General features: G+C 40.6%; 1 protein-coding gene across 4 annotated transcripts in view; it reads left to right on the top strand.

Moving 5' to 3' along the window:
• PLCB1 (phospholipase C beta 1) overlaps positions 1-20,471 on the top strand; it is an 830,993-nt gene that overhangs the window by 695,840 nt on the left and 114,682 nt on the right. For all 4 annotated transcript variants that reach the window (XM_065920849.1, XM_065920850.1, XM_065920853.1 and 1 more), the window contains exons 24-27: positions 6,449-6,581; positions 8,462-8,515; positions 11,707-11,926; positions 16,359-16,539. In XM_065920849.1, coding sequence (XP_065776921.1) covers positions 6,449-6,581; positions 8,462-8,515; positions 11,707-11,926; positions 16,359-16,539 — 588 coding nt within the window. The remainder of the gene's footprint in view (positions 1-6,448; positions 6,582-8,461; positions 8,516-11,706; positions 11,927-16,358; positions 16,540-20,471) is intronic.

Raw genomic sequence — 20,471 nt, forward strand, 5'->3', positions numbered from 1 at the left:
ATGAATGTGAAGGGTGGTTGGTCCACGACTTCTTTAAAGGAGAAATCCATGATTTCTGCCTGACTCAAAGAGTTTGTTTCTGCTGATTTCTCTGGAGGCTATATCAAAATATTTCCAATAAAGTAAATTTGGTAAAAATTGTAACATATGCAACACAAAACACTCAGTAGAGCTATGTCCTGTCACCATTTAATCTCTTTCTAAATAAATTATTGCAACTATGAATTAAATGCAGATTATCTAACCACGGACAACAGGAAGAGCAGCATCTTCATATTTTTCACCCATTGATTCATTCATTCAAAAAATATCTTCTTATCATAACATTTAAGTGGTTCTTTAATTTCAGGACTATGTCACTAATACTTCATTTATTGATTATGCATGAGGAGGAAACAAACTGAATTTCTTCATGCATTCATTTTAATAAAAGTTGGTTTTTTTAAACACAACTGTGTCAGTTTCCATACAGGGCATTATAGAGATATAATGATTAGAAAAATCAGATGCTTTATAGTCTTTACAGTCTGAAGAAAGAAACTGACTTTAATTAAAATTCACACATATGCATGTAACTTGCAGCTGTCACTAAGGCTTCAACAAAGAGATACCTCGTGAATGCTGATGATTTCTTTGTATGATGATGACACATATGATGACAAAAACTGAAGTCAACAAATGAATTTACTCAGCTTCTTAAAGCTGTCTTTTGCTTCTAACTCACTCTGATGAGCTCTTAAAAAGGTAGAGGCTTTGTCATAATGTATTATAAAAATTTTCAAACATGCACTAATGTTGAAAGAATTATACAAAGAGCCACCCATATATCAATCACCTGGATTCCCCAATTCCAATTTTGATGCATTTTCTTTATCACATATATTTCCATCTATATGTGGATATATAGATCACATATATTACCCCTCTATTCTTTCATTATTCCATCTGATTTTTAATGCATTTAAAAGTAGGCTGCAAATATTAGCATACATCATCCCTCGGTGCTTTAGAACACATACATAATTTCTAAAACACATACAGGTTTTAGAAATGTTGTGAATTTTTTAGAAATGTGAGGCAGATACATAATCTAATTTCACTGAGATAATATACATTTAAGGTACCAATTGCACAGGTGTTTAAGAAAGCTCTTTGTTAAGGGAAAGGCGGGTTTTGATGTAGCCACTTTCACTGCCTGAATTAATCCTGAGTGGACTAGATCTCTGCATGGTGAAATTATGAATCTTGCCCTCAATATTCTAGAGACACTGATGACTTTGCCCTTGCCCTCACCCATCTAGCATCTGAGTGAAGATAGTATTATCCTAACAACAACATGGAAGGCACTGTATTTTTAAAAATTTTTTTAATTAATTGATTTAATTGGAGACTAATTACGTTTGTATTTTAGATGACTCAGGCAGAACACCAACACCACCAGTCACACGTCTGGTTTGGAAAGCCTTTTACTTTACCGTATGAACCTCCCCACTAAATTCCCTAAATCCTAGTTCTCTATTGCTTCATCGTCAGACCCAATTTTTAATGCTTGGGACTGAAGTCTTTTTAGCTAGCATTCCACGTAGCCTTTCCTCCTTCTCTAAAACTTGTGAAAATGGTTTTTCTAGTTATATTTTTTACTGATCCACTTCTGTTATATTTTAAGGTTTTTCTGTTCGTATTGGAAATAGGGAGGATATAAATTTTTTTTTTTTTTTAATAAAATCTTGGCTTTAAAAACATCTACTGTTTCAAGTTTTGAAAGAAAAATAGTGTAATGCTTCCATCTGGCCACTGGAGAGTAGTGAACTATTTCTGCTGTAACTCATTTTTCTCTACTTACCTAAGCAAAATTTAGTGCAAGTGAAATAAACTTCTGAAACTTCTTTCCTTGAAAATTTGTTTAATTGGATCCCAAGAGTCTTGCCATTAAATTGAGAAAATATTTCTAGTTCTTTTGTTTCTATTGTAAGTTCCAGTGCAATGAGAAAGGATTGCAGGCTTATTTTATTCTAACTCATGAAAAAGAATATTTGGACTGGGGAGAAATAAAGTCACAAGTATTGCCTTCCAGTTACGCTTGTGAGTGGGGCAAGGGATCTGGTTTTTGCATTTCATCTCATGTGAATTATTCAACCTTTCAATGATACTAGAAATTGTAGTATTGTATTGCCCCCCCCCCCAATTCTTGTGTTTAGCTGCTTTAGTTAACTCATTTTTGATACATGAATGCTTTTTTAGTGCAACAGAGTAAGCTCTTTGAGAATAATGTTTACATTTGTACAGCTCTGTATCTCATCAGTAGAGTAAGTGGTTTACTATTGTGGTTGCTTAAGTTGCTCTTATCAGGAATAGAAGGTGAACTAGTGTGAACTAACTAGAAAAACCTAGACTTTAGACTGTAACATATATTCAAACATTAATGTCCCTGCTAACAGTGTGACTTCCAGCAAGTTACTAATGACTTTTAACAAAGTCTTTAGTAAAGACAGTTACTGATGCCCCTGATGGTTTGAGCAAGCTCTGGGAGATGGTGAAGGACAGGGAAGCCTGCGTGCTTCAGCCCATGGGATCGCAGAGTCGGACACGACTGAGCGACTGAACAACTAAACCTCTGCCGTCTGATGGAGTTGAGCGGCTGCCTTCCCTGCTGGCTGAGATGAAGCTGGCGTGTGTGACAGTGTCTGGCACATGGTGATCTCCAGTCGCTTCTGTGGTCAGTCTTCATCAGGGAGATGCCAATTCAAATCTGTATATACTGCCCTTCGTGAGCAACATATCTTGAGCATCAGTCTGATGGATATGCCACTGTAAGCTCTCATTAAGCTTGTAATCAGTGTCCAGGAACTCCTAAGAGCCTCTGACGAGGGTCAGCCTACACAAGGGCCCCGGGTCCCCTGCGTTCACGTGCGGCCCTCCTTTGCTGGCCGCGTGAGGAAAGGGGGCGGGGCCCGCAGGCAGGCGGCCCCGCCCACTCGGCTTCCGGCGGCGGGCGGGCGCACCGCTGACCCCGACAGAGCTCTCTCCTCCGAGCGCAGGCCCAGGTGCGCAGCTTCTGGGCCAAATGCGCTCTGATCAGTTTTGTTTGGCTTCTCATTGGTTCTAAAATGGGAGCCACCTGACAAAAATGCAGTTTTCCAACTTTCCTGGAAGCCCGGGCTGAAACACTGTCACCGCTCTCAGAGGCTTCTTCTCCAAATCTGGGAACAGCCTCGCTTCGCCCTGTGGCAGTCCATCTCGTCTGGTTTGCTCTTTTCCATCATTTCTATCAGCTGCTTGTTACATTGCGAGGGGCCCCACGTGGCCCTGGGATTATGGATGCGATGCAGCCTGCCCTACCCGGACCAAGCATTTATCCAAAGCTGGCCCCAAATCCAGCTCCAGGCTTTGACGATCTCTTGATCCTCATCTGTAACTACAAAATTTTTGCCAGTTGTATTTCCTCAGCTGTGCTGGGTCTTCGTGGCTGCACACGGGCTTTCTCTAGTTGCAGGGGATGGGGGCTTCCTTCGTTGTCCTTTGTCTGCGACCCACTCCAGGGGCTTCCCCAGAGCACTGCCTCCTGGGCGCCTGGGCTCAGCAGCTGGGGTGCACAGGCTTAATTGCTCCAAGGAATATGAAATCTTCCGAAATCAGGGATCCAACCAGTGTCCCTTCCATTGCAAGGTGAATTCTTAAGGGAAAGACAACATGTATCTGCTTGTTAAAAAATGTCTTTGAATTCATACATTATATCGATTTCTGGAATGTCTTACACACCCTTGATAAGCAGAGGTTTCTATTTCCTGCGTCTCAACTAGAGTTAATGATTGAACTTGATTTCCCAAGGGCACACATCTCCATGGAATACCTGCAAACTGGATACAGGTGAAATAACCTTCTGCATTCATTTTGAATATGCCTCCAGCCTGAGTGCCCCTGACACTCCTCCTAATTGCCAAAAAGAAACCACACATGATTGCCTTCATGGAAACTGACTTTCCACCACCTCCATTCTTTGCTCCATCAAAATTGTCCTCTTCCCTGTCCTCCTCCAGATGGCTAGTATCAGCCAGCTGTCATACTGGGAAGAATCTGGTTTATTCTCCACATGGTTCCAGAAACCTGCCTGGATATAAATGGGTTCCAGATTGCCCATGGAACAGAGCACCTTCAGTCCCTACTTCCCAGGCAGCTGAGTCTAGGAGACCCCCTACAACTGGGAGGCGGAAAAATTTACCCTCACAGTATTCAAGCCAGAGGACAAAGCTGGGGGTAACTTTGCTGATGACCCAGTCCTCTCTCCAACACTCCCTTTACTTCAGCTCCCTTCTGTGCAATGTAAATACACTTTCTTTAGGCATTTTGTGCTCAAACATCTATGCTAGTTCATTCTTCTCAAGTGTCTCCTGCAAACCCAATACCTACAGGACTGAGGCAGGTAAATGAGTAAGATGGAAGTGTGCTGAAGGGGCAGAAACCCCTCTGTTCCCTCCCAGAGTGAGAATGCAGGCCCAGCGGTGCCCTATATGATTTTTCAAGTGAAGTAAGAAATCCATTTTATTAAGGTAAAATCTCCTTCATTTTAAAATCTGGCAACACTTAAGTGAGCATTTCCATGCACTCTATTTGAACCATAAGCCCTCAGGTTGCACTCTCTTGCTGAACAAAAAATATGCAATCCCCTCCTGGGCATCGTGCTTCCAAGGAGAATTTTCCTGATGGATATGACTGAATAACACAAACACAGCAGAACCTCCCTATTTGGAGCAGCTGTCTTTCAGAAGCTAGGTTCTATATCATGAGTTCCAAGGCCTAGGTTCTTGCCTCCCCGCCCACTACCACCACTGACCCCAGCTCATCTCTTGCATCTCAGTGTCTAAGCTCTGAGCAGAGCAGGCTGTGGTAGGTAAACAGGGATTGTTTGCTGAATTAAAATAAGTTTGCCATCCATCACCAAAAGCAGTGTTGGAACATGTGTTTTAAAGATGCTTTGGGGGACAGATTAAAAGCCACTTGTATGGCAAAAACCACTACGATATTGTAAAGTAATTAGCCTCCAATTAAAATAAATTTTTAAAAAGCCATTTGTGACAATGAGAGTAATTATTTTCATTCTCATATTACATTTTCTAAAAACACTATTGTAAGACAACCTGCTTTCTGTAATTACATGACAAAATGTCACAACATTGGGCTCCAAATGACTTCTGGCCATTTCCTAATATATATTTTTAATGATACTACAAAATAGAGCATTGGGGTAGCCTCATCATCAGGAAAATCTGCCCTGAACTCAGAAAGTAATTCTGAGAGAAGAATTGCAGAACCCCAGAAAGCACCAAGCTGGTATATAATCATGGAGGCAACTGTTTTTATAAAGATGAACATTTATTCATCAAACATTAAATGTTTGCTCTGCACAGCGCATAGCAGACAAGCTGCTGTAGGGAATGGAGTAAAGATTTCACAGGTGTTAATGTATTTGTTACTATTATTCACTGGTAGTGTTATACAAGCTTAAATGTTTTGTCTTTTTAACATGTACATATTTTGTCTGTGCCAGGAATTATTCTAAGCACTTTATAAATAGTAACTTATTTGATTTTCTAAGCAATGTTACCATGTAGGTAATATTATGATCCCCAGTACATATGGAGTTGGCCAAAAAGTTTGTTCAAGTTTTTTTTGTGTTTCAAAAAATGCAAATGAACTTTTTGGCCAGTCCAATACATATCCTCATCAATAAAGATGAGAAAAGTGAGCGGCAGACAGTTAAGTGACGTGCTCAATATCACACCATTAATAAGTGGCAGGGCCTTATAACCCAGATAAGTCTGACTCTAAAATCTATGCTTATAAGCACTGTCAATTGGCTACCACTGCGTAACAAATAGTCCTCCAATTTAGTGGCTTACAACACCAACTGCTTATTATTGTTCATGAGTCATTTGGTTAGCTGAGCAGTTCTGTTGATCTGAGCTCATCTGAGCTAGACTCACTTAAGTCTCCATGGTCAGCGTGGGGCTGCCTGGTCCAGGATGTCCTTGCCTATTTGACTTAGCTTGCCTCCACATCAATTCTCATGCTCCATGGCTATAGCAAGGGTCTGAGAAAGAGAAGAAACATTTGCACATGGCTTTTCAATCCATTGCTTACATTAAGTTTGCTACTCTTTCATTTGACCAAAGCAAATCACATGCTCAATTCCACTGTCAGTATGGGAGGACACACTCAAGGGCCAGGAACACCAGAAGGCATAGATATTGGACCTTTAATACAATTAACCTACCACAATCATGGTTCAATACCATGCTGTTTTTACCCTGCTCTCCACATAGTTTCAAATGTGATATTTCAGAGTCCAAATGAGTTGTGGATATGGCATCAATTGTAACTTTGTGGGTTTTAGAAGGTAACAAAAGAACAGTAAGAAGTGTGGAAAACAAAAGGATGTCTATGATTTTAGGCTGATCCTGGGGAAACACCATCAGAAGCTCCGAGTGAAGCCAGGCCAACTCCAGCAGAAAATGGGGTGAATCACACGACGTCCCTGACACCCAAACCACCCTCCCAGGCTCTCCACAGCCAACCAGCTCCAGGTAAACATTCCAAGGAAAGAGCTGTTCTACGTAACCAGCAGTCTCTAGTACGTCCACACCAAAAGGGGCAGCATGACTGAGTTAGCATCACCAGGCAGGGGGGATACACGGACTAGGAGGCAGTCCAGAAATGTTTGCGGAGGATGAATGACAGAAGGGAGGGAGGACTCGTAAGGCCTTCTTATGAGACTTGTAAGTACTGGCTCTGCTGATAACTTGTGAAACCAAAACAAAGTATCACCCAGCTTCCGCATGTCTTTATTTAGTGATGGATTTTGGTCCATCTGCTGGCAGGGTGTGTGAGGGGCTCTTCAAACACCTTATACTTTATGCTTTAGAAGTACATTATTAGTTCTACTTCACTAAGTTAAGTCTCTACCAAGACTTCCTTCCCATCTTTCTCCAACTCACTTTTCACTAATTTTAAGTGCCAACCACGTGCTGAGCATGCTCAGCCCTTCCCACGGATTATCTCATTTCACTCTCAGACCAAGCCTCTGAGGGCTGATTCCACCATCATCCCCATAGTACGGATGAATAAATTGCAGTTTTAAATTGCAGAAATAAGTTACTTCTCGAAGGCCACGTTGCTAATGTAAAGTGAAGGCAAGACTGACACCATTCTCCATGATCCTAAAATTCTTCCCTTTAGCTTCTCTGCTCCTACTGAGGCTACTTAAGAAAGGTGATTCTTGAGATTAAGAATATTAAGGAGTGACTTAAGCATAAACAAGAAGTGATAGTTTCAAGTGAAGATTTTATGTGCCAAGTACAAACATTCTCTGTGTCTCTAGGATATGAATAAGTCATTTAAATAGCGAATAATCTTGTGCTTTTGAGAGTAAGAGAAAACTTAGCATTCCAGCATTTGATTTTTTTAACTGGGTGTTTTAGAATCATTTGACTTACAGAATCATTTTTAAAATAACACAGAATACATTACAAAAATGGACTCCTCTTCTCTGGTGGTAACGTCTGTCAGAGTCAAACCAGGAAATTAAAATTGGCACAATGCCTTGACTTAAACCATAGACTTTGAACTTCACCTGCCTTCCACTAATGTCTTTATTGTTCCAGGTTCCAACTCAGGACCCCACACTGTATTAATTGTCATGTGTCCTTAGCCTCTTTGAATCTGCAACAGTGCCTCAGTCTGTTCATTTTTCCATGCCCTGTGCACTTTTAGAGTACTGGTCCACTATTTTATAGACAGCCCCTCAGTTTGGATTGGCCCGATGCCTTCTCATGGTTAGATTGGAGGTGTGCATTTGTGACGTCACAGAAACGATGCTGTTCTCAGAGCATCATGTCAGGAACACCTGATGTTGTTGTACCTCATGTTGGGTCACTTGATTAAGGTGCCATCTGCCTGATTTCTCCACTTAAGAGTTGTACTTTCCCCCTTTATAGTTATACTTTTCCCCTTTCCCCCTGTATCTTGGGGAAGAGACTTCAAGACCATGAGACTATCCTGTTTCTCCTTAAACTTTGACCAGTGACTTTGGCACCCAATAGGTCTTGCCTGCAACTTTGTTCCTGCCCGCTGACCTACCAGTGGTGTTTGTAAAAGACCGCTTGTCATTCCTGATTTTGCCAGAAGGTGGCAGTAGCATTGTCAAAACCGAATTTGTTGACAGTTTTGATTCAAAGTGGAGAGATGTCCTTTCTCTATATAAATGGAGCACATAGATTCACATTTAATTTGTTTGACCCAAAATTACAAAGTGAAGACATTTCTTCGAAAGTTTTTATGATAATTTTCTTCAGGAATTTGTAATCTGTAATAAAGAAACTTAGAGACCAGAGCCAAACCTTGTTTTACAGGAAGAAGATAATTTTAAAAGTTATAGGAGGCTATTTATTTTGTCTTTTTATTTTAGGTTCTGTAAAGGCACCTGCCAAAACAGAAGATCTTATTCAGAGTGTTTTAACAGGTAAATACCATCTTCCCCCCTATGGATTTAGGCACCTGAATATTACATAGTTTAAGTACTTAGAGGGGAGGAAATTTTGTCTTTGAAATATAACATGATTGGTATTTCTTTTCTAAGACCATCTACAGATATATCCTGGTTCAACCCATGTTACATAATGTAATCACAGAGAAGTAACCATACTTGGCAGATAGGACCTTATTGATATAAAAAAATACATACTTTCATGTATTTTGGAATCAAGGAGTAGTTTCATGTTGGAAGTGTGATCCAATGAACAGGAATGCAGTCTTCCTGAAGTACCCACAATAAAGCATGTTTTAGAAATGCACAACACGGACTATTTGTGACCATAGAATACACGGTGTTTAAGAATGATAATACAGTCTGGAACTATTTTATAGCCATTAAGTTTCTTAAACTAGTAGGACTAAAATTGGTATGAGCTTTCTTTAATAAAGTGAGTGGTGTATAGCAGTATGTAGCATGTTGGCCCAACATACAACAGAAATGTACACCAAAAGCAGAACTATGGGTCAGAAGCCCAAACCGTAAACAACCCAAATAAACATAACCAGTAGAGTGGATAGATAAATTGTGATTTAGTGACAGAATAAAATAGGATTCATCTGTAGATATAAACTACAATTACACAGAACTACATGGATAAAATTTATAAGCATAATGTTGGAGAAAGGAGGACAGGCACAAAAGAGCACATTCTTTATGATTCCAGCTATATAAAGTTCAAAAACAGGCAAAAGTAATTTGTGTTCTTAGAAACAAGGATTGGATTCTACATGGAGGGTGGGTGCGAGGGCAGGAATCACAAAGAGGCCTCGGGGTTCTGATAATATCCTAATTTTGGTCTAAGTGGTGGCTATAGAAGCCTATTCACTTTGTGAAAATTGAAAGGAATGTGTATTTATGATTTCACCAAAATATCACCTAAAATATGCATCAAAAATTATTTTAGGAATGTATGAAACATGTGTTTATAGACTTCATTCCATGAGAAACAATGAAGTGTTCACACATAAAACAAGAGAAAAAGAAATAAATCAGAGCATGATTGTAATATTATTTAAAAATACACAAATACATAAATGAAAAGTGGCATTTGTATCAATATATTAGCAGTGATTATATCAAGGTGGTTTGTTTATGGGTGCTATCTATTTTTTTATATAAATGGACATTTTCTTTATGTTTAAGGACATATTCAAAAATTAGCCTTTTATTCACAGATTTTTTTAAAAGTAGTAGTTTCAGTGGGATTATTTTTAATCACAAGTTAAAATACCTGGAACTTCGTTCCTAAACTTGCCACAGCTGACACATTGTACATCATTTTTAAATAAGTGGGGTTGAATATGTCACCAAAATGGCAGTGATTCCTTAGGATTATAAATTTTAACATAATAAGTCATTATGCAACCATAATGAGTCCATTTGGGCCTGAGGGAAACCATTAAACAAATGGACCTGTTTCTCTCCCCAGCCTCCTTCTGAAAAGGAACTGAATGTCAGGAGAATAGATCCATTATTAAAAGGGAAGCATATTTCAATTGCTTAAAGACCTTAGCATTTAAGAACATAAATTATTACTCTGATATCAATGTTTATCCACTAGACATTTCATTTTCTATTTAGGTCTGTTGTTATTCATGGCATATATTATCTCTGAATCTCTTGACAGTGCTAAATATTTATAATAACTTATTTTTGTTCCCAGAAGTGGAAAGTTCACATCAAAGGATTGGAAATATGTGAACCATGACTTAATCCAGGTCTAAATAAATGATAATTCATTGAATTTAAGGCACTGTCCATTAAGGTACCCCGTTACTCATGGACTGCCAAGAAGGAAAAGCACCAACAAATTGTGACTATCCATTGACTATATGATGCATCTTAGTTTTAGAAATGTTAACATATTTTTAAGTGCATAATCTAAAATTGATTAAATAAATCAATAAAATACAGACTGTTGTAAGATCAAGTTCTGTCACATTAAGTGTTTTCTTAGCATTAAATAAAACACTATGTAGTCATGTAAGCTACCACTAACCTCATGGTCCCTTTGGGCAAATCACAGCAAGGACCTTCCTTCATCTTACTGATTTATACTGGAGCAATGTTGTGATAAACATACAAACCTATGATGTCTATCCTGTGAATAGTGCCCCTGAGAAATGGTGTTCAAGAACCTGTGCAAACATTTGTTAAGCCAGAAACTGTTAAAAACTGCATTAATTCTTTCATTTCATCATCACCATAACAACCTTAAGAAATAGAAAGTGTGGGATCCTTAAAGTGAATCCTTTTGGTGCCCACCCAAGTTGCCTCTACCATCTGGTGCGCCCAGCTCCCAGCTGTAGTGAACGTTGGTTGCTAACAGCTCAGGAGTTCCTCTGCTTTTGAAAACTGCCTCCATGGAAGGTACACTGATCAGGAAGAGGGATTTCTCTTCTGAGAAATGTCTAGCTGCCGTGTGAGGTACTCGAGCATGCAGCATGTCTCATTCTATCCCTTTGAGCTACTTGTTACACGGCTGTGTCTCTGACAATGCCCTGATGCATTTGATGTTCTAGGCATCAAAGATTTGTATCAAAGCAGATGAAGTGCTATTTGCAAACATGAGCAAACCACAGGGAGAGCTGAAGGTTGTGCAGGAGATCTTTCATCAAAAAAAGAAAGAAAATTGCCCCCAGCTGAAAGGAAGCCCCCTCTCCAGGGAATTTACGCCTCTCCCACTGACATTGCTAAGTATCTTGCTTCAAGAGGGAACTGCCTCTGTAGTCCAGTTCGCAGCTCCAGAGCGCCCCCTGGGGCCAGGCAGAGGCGGACCCCGGCCGAGCCCGCCTCAGCGGCTGCCGCTTCTGTCCCCGCTGGCCTCCCTCACCTCCTGAGGGCCCGCAGTAGATCACACATGCCTGAATCCCTCCCTTGGGCCCTGTTTCCAGGGAACCCCAACGTTTAAAAACTTGCCGGTAAAGAAACTGAGTCTGAGAAGCTCGGTAACATAGTCACAAAGTTAGCAAGCCACGGCCGCGGCCGGGAGCACGCTCTGAGCGCCGAGCTCTGCCCCCGAGCCGGTGGGCCGGGGTCGGGCCGGTGACTGCTCGGCAGCCGCGGCTCTGCGCGCCCGGCCCTCCCGCCCTCTCGGCTCTCACGCCCGTTTGTTGCAGAGGTAGAAGCGCAGACGATTGAAGAGCTGAAGCAGCAGAAGTCGTTTGTGAAGCTTCAGAAGAAGCACTACAAGGAAATGAAAGAGCTGGTGAAGAGACACCACAAGAAAACCACCGACCTCATCAAAGAGCACACTGCGAAATACAATGAAATCCAGAACGACTACTTGAGAAGGAGAGCGGCTCTGGAAAAGACAGCCAAAAAGGACAATAAGAAAAAGTAAGTTGAGCGGGTATTTTTTCTTTGTTTTATAGTATAAAGGAAGAGAGGCATTTGCGTGTATTTTCAATGTTTTCTTTTTTTTAATGGACAAACTACAATTTATCTAAATGATTTTCTATTGTTGAACATAAGGGTTGTTTTTTATTATTTGCTATTGCAAGAAATGTAGCAATAAATATGTACCGATAAATCTTTCATATATTCTTAATTATTTTCTTAAAATTCTCGAAATGAGATCCCTAGATCAATTTAAAGACTTTCCTGTTTCAGTTTGTAGCGATCAGCAAGATATGAAAGTGCACATTGATGGAGGAAAAAGTGATGCTTTTAGTATCTTAATCTGCACTTCTTTTCATTAAGTTGAATTTTTGGCATATTTATTGTCAATTTATATTTCTTCTTTGCAAATTGTCATATTGTGGCCTTTACTTGATTTTTTTAATTGAAATATAGTTGACGAATTTTCAGTGTTTTGTACCATGTTTTGGATCTATACCACTGCAAGAAGGAAAGCTACCCAACCCCCTTCTCTCTCTACAGCTCTGGTGTCCCCTCAGTTCACTTTTGCTTGTAAATTTCTTTATTTGACCAGATTTTGAGACTAGATACACAGGAAGTTCTACCCTTGAGTTTTAGCCTGTAGGCCCAAGACCAGCTGGTTGACTAGCCATATTGCAGCTACTATACAATGCAGGAGACACAAGTTTGATCCCTGGGTCGGCAAGGCCCCGTGGAGAAGAGCATGGCAACCCACTTACTATTCTTGCCGGGAAAATCCATGGACAGAGGCACCTGATGGGTTATGTGTGGTCCATGGACTGGACTGGAACAACTGAGCACGCACCACTCAGCCTGGGGGATGTGACATTTCGTTGTGGACTCGAACCTCGCTGAAGAGGCAGCTGGCCTTGCTGAAAAGAGCATCTCTACTACCCTCTCCCGCCCTATCTGAAACCCACAAGACTCTGTCCAGATAATGCTTTTTCAGGGCCTAAGCCCCACAGCTCCAGGTACTCACACAGTTCTGGGGAGAAGCATCTCAGACACATTTGTTCGGCCAGTGGGGACATAGCAATGAACATGACCTTTTCAGTTATCACCCCAGTGTGCCTAATGTGGTAATGTGGGAAAATATGAGAGCATAAAAACTGAGTCAGGCAAACTGTACCATTCCTTCCTTCTACTTCCTTACTCAATATTCCAATCCTGATGCCAGGTTAGAGAGAGGTAAGAGGCCTTTTCCAGATGCATCTTGTGACATATGTTTTAACATGTGCTTTACTTTAAAACAATCAAAATCTAGTCCATGGACTTTTTAAATCTGCAAAATCATCATTTTTTAGAACTGGAGCAGCCTTAGAAGCCATCTAGATGAACTGCTGTCAATTCTTCAAGGAGGAATCCGAAAACTAAAGGCTTAACATTTACCCACAGTTACAAACAGTTCAGGCAAAGCTTGACCTAAAACTTCTCTTGAATTTCTATTTTAGTGCTATGTATTTAGTCATTTGTCCATTCCTGTGTTTATTTACTAATAAGTCATGTCCTGCAAACTTCCAATAGAATACTGAAGTAACTTATCATAGAAGACATAAAACAAATCCTATAAAAGTAGGGAAAAAAACCCAAAACGTACACACACACATATGCACACAGACTGTCTACCAGTTACCAGACCTGCTGTCTAGCACCCGAGTCACTAGCCACAAACAGGGGCACACTGTGATTAAGATGTTTTTCAAGCACACTAGAATTCAGACTTCACTAAAAAACACATGTTTTTAAATTAACATACACTGATTTTACTTTAATTCTATACTGAAAGATCAGGCTATGCAAAAGACATTATTAAAATTTATTTTTCTCATTTCTTTTTTCTTCTTAAGATAACCATGTCAAAAAAGTCAAATACATGGCCCATATTATATTCCAACTGGATCGCACTAACCATTTAATGTAATTTCTGTCCTTGAACCCTGAAGTTAGCTCTTAGCTTCTGAGAAAAGGAAATATGGGTTAGATAATTCTCCTTATCTGGTTATTTTCTAAGACAAAGAAACATTTTCCTGGTATTACTAATAAATTACAAAGAAAAAGGTTCAATGCATCTCTTGGATCATATGCAGGCAACATTAGGTAGCAGGGAATCATGTCTTCAACCTTGTTTTTGAAGAAGATGCAGAAACATCATCCCTTGGTTATTTTTCTATACTTTCTTTCAACAAACAACTAAAAATTTTTAAGCATCTAGCATCAGAAAATACATCAGGAGAAACTTTTTTTCCAAGAGGCAAAGTCACTGAGATCTGATTATGTTTGTCCATCTGCCTATGATATATGTAAAAATCATGAGAACATCTCAGAGTAATAAATGGACATAATGTCCATAAAATCCCACTGACTTTCTTTGTGTTTAGAAAGTACAGTTATTTTTCACTAAATACATTAATGTGTGTGTGCTGTGCTTAGTCACACAGTCGTGTCCAACTCTGCAACGCCGGGCTCCTGTCCATGAGGACTCTCCAGGCAAGAACACTGGAGTGGGTTGCCATGCCCTCTTCCAGGACATCTCCCCAACCCAGGGGTTGAACCCAGGTCTCCCACAGTGCAGGCAGCTCTTTACCATCTGAGCCATCAGGGAAGCTCAGGGATTTAATACTTATTAATTTGTAATGGCCTTATTCTTTTCTAATGAGTTAATAAATACATTTTAGATGTATTTTTTATTGAGGTAGCATTGGTTTGTAAGTTTCATGTGTGCAATATCATATTAGATTAGTTTCTTATTCAAATACCCATCATCGAACTGAGCTTTCACCTAATGCAAAGAGCAGATCATTCCAAGACAGTTTCCGTCAGACACTGTGTTGTTCCCAGAGCATAGACTTTGCAGTTTCTGGATAGCTGTCCTATGGTAAGCAGCACCGCCGCTCCCTCATACTGTGTCCTCAGAAAAACTGCCTTCCTGAACCTCAGTTTCCTCAGATGCAAACTGGAGGTGGCTGTACCTTCTAGTTGGCTTATTGTGAAAGCCAGAAGCCAAGCAGAACATCCCTGTTACCTGCTGAGTGGTCAGGAGATGTTACCCCTGTGCCTCTTCTGTGGTGGCTGTCACTCATTCAAGCATCATCTTTCTGTTCTGGCTGCCCCAACTTCCTGCTACAGAAGATGACAAATGTATCCCACGTTCGTGCCAAGACGGAGGTCACCCACCAACACTCCTGCACTCTGATGCTGATAAGTAGACTTATATTCGTGCTGAATAGAGGGCCACTTCGATGTTGCCATGCAATGCTGATGTTTAGATCTTTGAGGGAATTCTGAATGCCTTATTTGACAAATTAGCATCTTAACACTAGCTTCTACCAACTGCTTCCCCATATGGCACTATTGTGTTGGCCTAATTCAAAGAGAAAGCAAGAGGAATTAGTACCAGCTGAATCAAGAAACCTCTTCTGCTTGGTCACAAGTGAAAGCAGAGACAGAATCTGATGTTCTGGGAGGTTCTTCCTGCAGAGGTTTCTATGTAAATGAAAAGAACAGACCTGCTCTTAGTACTGTTTCCAACACTGCCTCTCTTTCTATTTGACCTAAAGAAGTAAAAGCACAAAATTTGAAGGAACCACACTGTATACTTTAGCACAATAATAAGTTAGTGAGAATTGCTTTGTTTTGTTTCAACATTAGTCCTAAACTTCTAAATATCTGTGTAATTCTCTATGAATAACTCAAAGGAACTCCCTTTCCACAGAGTGAGCTCTTGATAAATATAATGAACTCAATTCATCCTCCTTTCTCTTGGAACCAAAGTGCCATTTTGGGTAGAGATATCAATGAAGTTGGTTCAGCTCCCAGAGAAAACTATGTTAATGACAAATCTTTGCTATTAAGAGATGTCAAGAAACAGAACATGTCAGGTGGGAGTGTTGCCATACCGTCTGCATAGGCTCTCTGCTGTCAATCTGCATCATCTGGAAGCAAAATTCAGTACCTTTTTAACTTCCCCTCCAGCATTATCAATGCTGAGTGTATGGGAGAAATGTATAGGAAATGTATAGGAGAGATGAAGCTGCGAATTGCGTTATACATTCTATGTTAAAAAGATTGAAAGCCTGAAAAAGTCCTTAGTGGACATTGTTTTTCCCAAGGAGGTTTATCCTCTTCAGCACCACCATGAGGAACCCTAGCTTCCTGGCTTTCCTTTTCAGCCCCTACCTCTTTGTAGAGCAACACAGATTTCATCCACTTTCCATGTTTGGAGACCCTCTGTTGCTAAGCTTGTCCTTGGGGTGTCAGCCTCTGCCTCAAGTGGTTTATTGGCTGTTTATTTCCAAACACATTCCTCTCTCTAGGAGGGACTTTGTTGAGCAGCTCTGTCTACCTTGCTCTGAACCGCATGTTTTGTGAGCCAAGCTCTTTGTCTCTGCAGATCAGAACCCAGCAGCCCTGACCACGTCTCTTCAACAATTGAGCAAGACCTTGCTGCCCTGGATGCCGAAATGACCCAAAAGTTAGTAGATCTGAAGGATAAACAACAGCAGCAGCTGCTTAATCTTCGACAAGAGCAGTATTACAGCGAAAAGTACCAGAAGCGAGAACACATTAAACTGGTAAGCCTGAAAAATGTGATTTCTGTGTCTACACCCAGAACTTTTTTTCTATAAAGAATATTGTTAAAATTAATTTACCTATTTTAATTGAAGGCATAATTACTTTGCAATATTGTGATGGTTTTGGCCATACATGAATTGGCCATAGGTATACATGTTTGATGTTCTTGGGTAATGTAACAGGAGGCAGCAGCAAGTTTGGCTGGCACTTTCATTTTGCTTCCTAATTGAATAATCTTATTTTGTTGCCAGGTTATAGAGAGATGTAAGATGTGCTTCTCAGATCCATATTTTGACATGTGATTTAACCCATAAAAGCATGATACAAAACTCAGGAGCTGGATTTTAAAAAGAAACAAAGTCATCATTTCTTAGAAATGGAAATTACATGAGTGAAATAGCATCCACCATACTAATATTTTATAGATTCCACTATTCCAGCATCTTTTCTGAACTCCCCTCTGTTCTCCACTGAGGCTGTATTTTATTTATATTTTCACTAATTCATTTTTTGGCTATAAACATTTGGGGGTATATCTTGAAAATCTTACAAGGAATTGGAAAACACTTATATTTAAGAAAATTAAGAACATACTGCAAATGTTCACTTTTTAAGCAGTAGTGTAGCTTTGCAGTGGTACAAAGAGAGCAGAAAAATTTATACAATCCACTCTCCTAATTTAGAAAAGACAGTATTTAAGTGGCCAGCATGGAATGTTGTCTACTCAGTTTCTGAGGCTCCCTATGAAAGGCATGCCATCATTTCCATGAATGATCAGTTTTGTCCTCCTTTTCTCAGTAATTGTGACACTCCATTTTTTTTTTAATTAAAAATGAAAGTGTTAGTTGCTCAGTCGTGTCCGACTCTTTGCAACCCTGTGGACTGTAGCCTGCTGGGCTCCTCTGTCCATGGAATAATGGACAAGCACAGTGGAGTGGGTTGCCATTCCCTTCTGCAGGGGATCTTCTCAACCCAGGGACAGAACCTGGGCCTCCAGCATTGCGGGCAGATTCTTTACCGTCTGAGCCACCAGGGAAGCCCTTTAGTGAAATATAGTTGGTTTACGGTGTTGTATTAATTTCTGCTGTACAACAAAGTGATTCCATTATATATCAGTTCAGTCCAGTCCAGTTGCTCAGTCATGTTCAACCCTTTGCGACCCCATGGACTGAAGCACGCCAGGCTTTCCTGTCCATCACCAACTCCCAGAGCTTGCTCAAACTCATGTTCATTGAGTCGGTGATGCCATTTAGCCATCTCATCCTCTGTCATCCCCTTCTCCTCCTGCCTTCAATCTTTCCCAGCATCAGGGTCTTTTCAAATGAGTCAGTTCTGCACATCAGGTGGCGAAAGTATTGGAGCTTCAACATCAGTCCTTCCAATGAATATTCAGGACTGATTTCCTTTAGGATTGACTGGTTTGATCTCCTTGCAGTCCAAAGGACTCTCAAGAGTCTTCTCCAACACCACAGTTCAAAAGCATCGATTATATATATACATACATGTTTTTAAAATTCTTTTCCATTATGGCCTATCTCAGGATGTTAAATATAGTTTCCTGTGCTATACAGTAGGACTTTGTTGCTTATCCATTGTCTACATAATACTTTGCATCTACTAATCCTAAACTCACAATCTGTCCCTCTCCCACCTCTTCTTGGCAAACACAAGTCTGTTCTCTGTGTCTGTGAGTCTGTTTCCTAGGTAGGTTCATTTGTGTCATATTTTAGATTCCATATATAAGTGTTATCATATGGTATTTGTCTTTCTCTGTCTTAACTTCATTTAGTACGATAATCTCTATGCAAATGGCATTAATTCACTTCTGTGGCTGAGTAACATTCCGTTGTGTCTGTGTACCACATCCTCTTCATCCGCTCATCTGCAGAGGGGCGTTGAGGTTGCTTCCCTGTCTTGGCCACTGTCAATAGCCAATGTGCTGCTACTGTGCTGTGTTCAGTCGTGTCCAACTCTTTGCGACCCCCTGGACTATAGCCCAACAGACTCCTCTGCCCATGGAATTTTCCAGGCAAGAATATTGGAGTTCCTACTCCATGGGTCTTCCTGATTCAGGGATTGAGCCCACATCTCTTGTGTCTCCTGCATTGGCAGGCAGATTCTTTACCACCACGCCATCTGAGAAGCCCCAGTAGCCAGTAGCCATTGCCTATGAACACATGGATGCATGTATTTTTTTGAATTATAGTTTTGTCCAGATATATGCCCAGGAGTGGCATTGCTGGATCTCATGGCAAGTCTACTTTTACTTTTTTGAGCAACTGCCAGACAGTTTTCCATAGTGACTGCACCAACTTGCATTTCATTGTTGTTGATGGCTTGACACATAATAGAGACGTGATAAGTGTTTGGTGACAGATAAATTAAATGAATCAAGCAATAAAGTAGCCTTGAAAATAAGTTTATGCCAAAAATAAAACAAATGAGTAAGCGTAATAGAAATTAGTGTACCTAGGGTAAATGGATTCTAAGAGGTGTTTATATGATTTGTTCATTTCATTTCTGGAGGCCTCTCCATGTAAGAGAATTCTGAAGCTTTCTCTGCTGCTAGGTGGCAAACAGTGGATGGTTTAGTCATGACTGTGTATTAGATGGTTCAGGGTAATGCTCTTGTTCTAGTACTGGTCTGGCTTTCAATGATAGTATGCGAAAGAGCAGGTCAAAGTCACAAGAGGAGCTTGTCAAAAATCAGATTCCACTTGGTCAGTTAGTGTCAACCTTAGAGGCATCAGAATCACCTGGAGGGTGGTTAAATCACAGATTGTTGGACCCTACACTGAATTGTCAATTCAGCAAGCCTAGTGTGGGGCTGGCAATGCTGACGCTTCTGGTACCAGGCCCTCCTTTTGAGACCCACTGTTCTAAACCTAAACGTTGGGCTCAAGGATTTATTTTTCAAAGCTCCACATGCTGCCTTATTTTTGAACTATTGAAATAAGATCAAGCAGTGAAATTACAGGGGTAGAGGTCAGGTTTCCTATAAGCTAGAGATTGCCTTGCCGGATCTGAGAAAGTACAAGTGAATTTTAACAGGAGAGAATGGCTTTGGGAGCTACAGCCTACTGCAATTGGTCTGCTCAGTCCCCCAGATCTAGGACTCCAGAAATAATAGCAATCATAAAAATTAAAGTATCAACTGTGTATTGAACACTCCCCATGGGACCATATGCTGTGCTAAATCATTTACAGAAATTATCCAATTTAATCTTCACAACACTACCAGTTGGTACTATTGTCAGCCCATTTTGCAGATTAAAAACTTAAGAGAAATGTAGTGACTTTCCCAAGTTTCCATGATAAACTACAGTAGTTAGTTTTTGAACCACAAAGATTAAGCAATCCAGGCGTAATCATTTGGCATTTCCTCAGAGCACCAGTCCACAGCAGGATCCAATACCCAAGGAAAGAAACATGGTTATTCAGAAGAGGTATGGTGGAATAAGAGGGAATCCCAGGATTCATAGCAGATTCCTGAAATAAGAATTATGGGTGTGAATGGAAACAGAAACCTAAACATTCCAGAAAGGCCTCCTGGGGACAAGGAGACTTGAGTTTCAGAAATGAGGTGCAGAAATCCCAAGAAACAGCTACACAAGCTCAAAGTCCTAGCGGTAATTATATGTTAGTGTTGACACCACATCAACTACCACCAGATGGGGCATAGAAAGCTGCGGAACAGGCTTTCCCCCGAAGGAGAAGGTTGGCAGGGAACTACAGAAGACCAAGCTGAACTTATAGGTGGGGAAATTCACCGGAAGGGCCACTGGAGCAGGAGAGCTGGTGAAACACCCAGGGCAGGTGACAGTCCCAGAACATGTGCTTCCGCCCCCTTCTCCCCAGGGAGGAATGAGTGAGTCCATAGCGAAAGCTTTAAAGGGTTTTCAGAAAAACAGATGCATACGCCCAAGCCAGT

The sequence above is a fragment of the Muntiacus reevesi genome, chromosome 2, assembly GCF_963930625.1.
Source record: "Muntiacus reevesi chromosome 2, mMunRee1.1, whole genome shotgun sequence".
Classification (NCBI taxonomy): domain Eukaryota; kingdom Metazoa; phylum Chordata; class Mammalia; order Artiodactyla; family Cervidae; genus Muntiacus; species Muntiacus reevesi.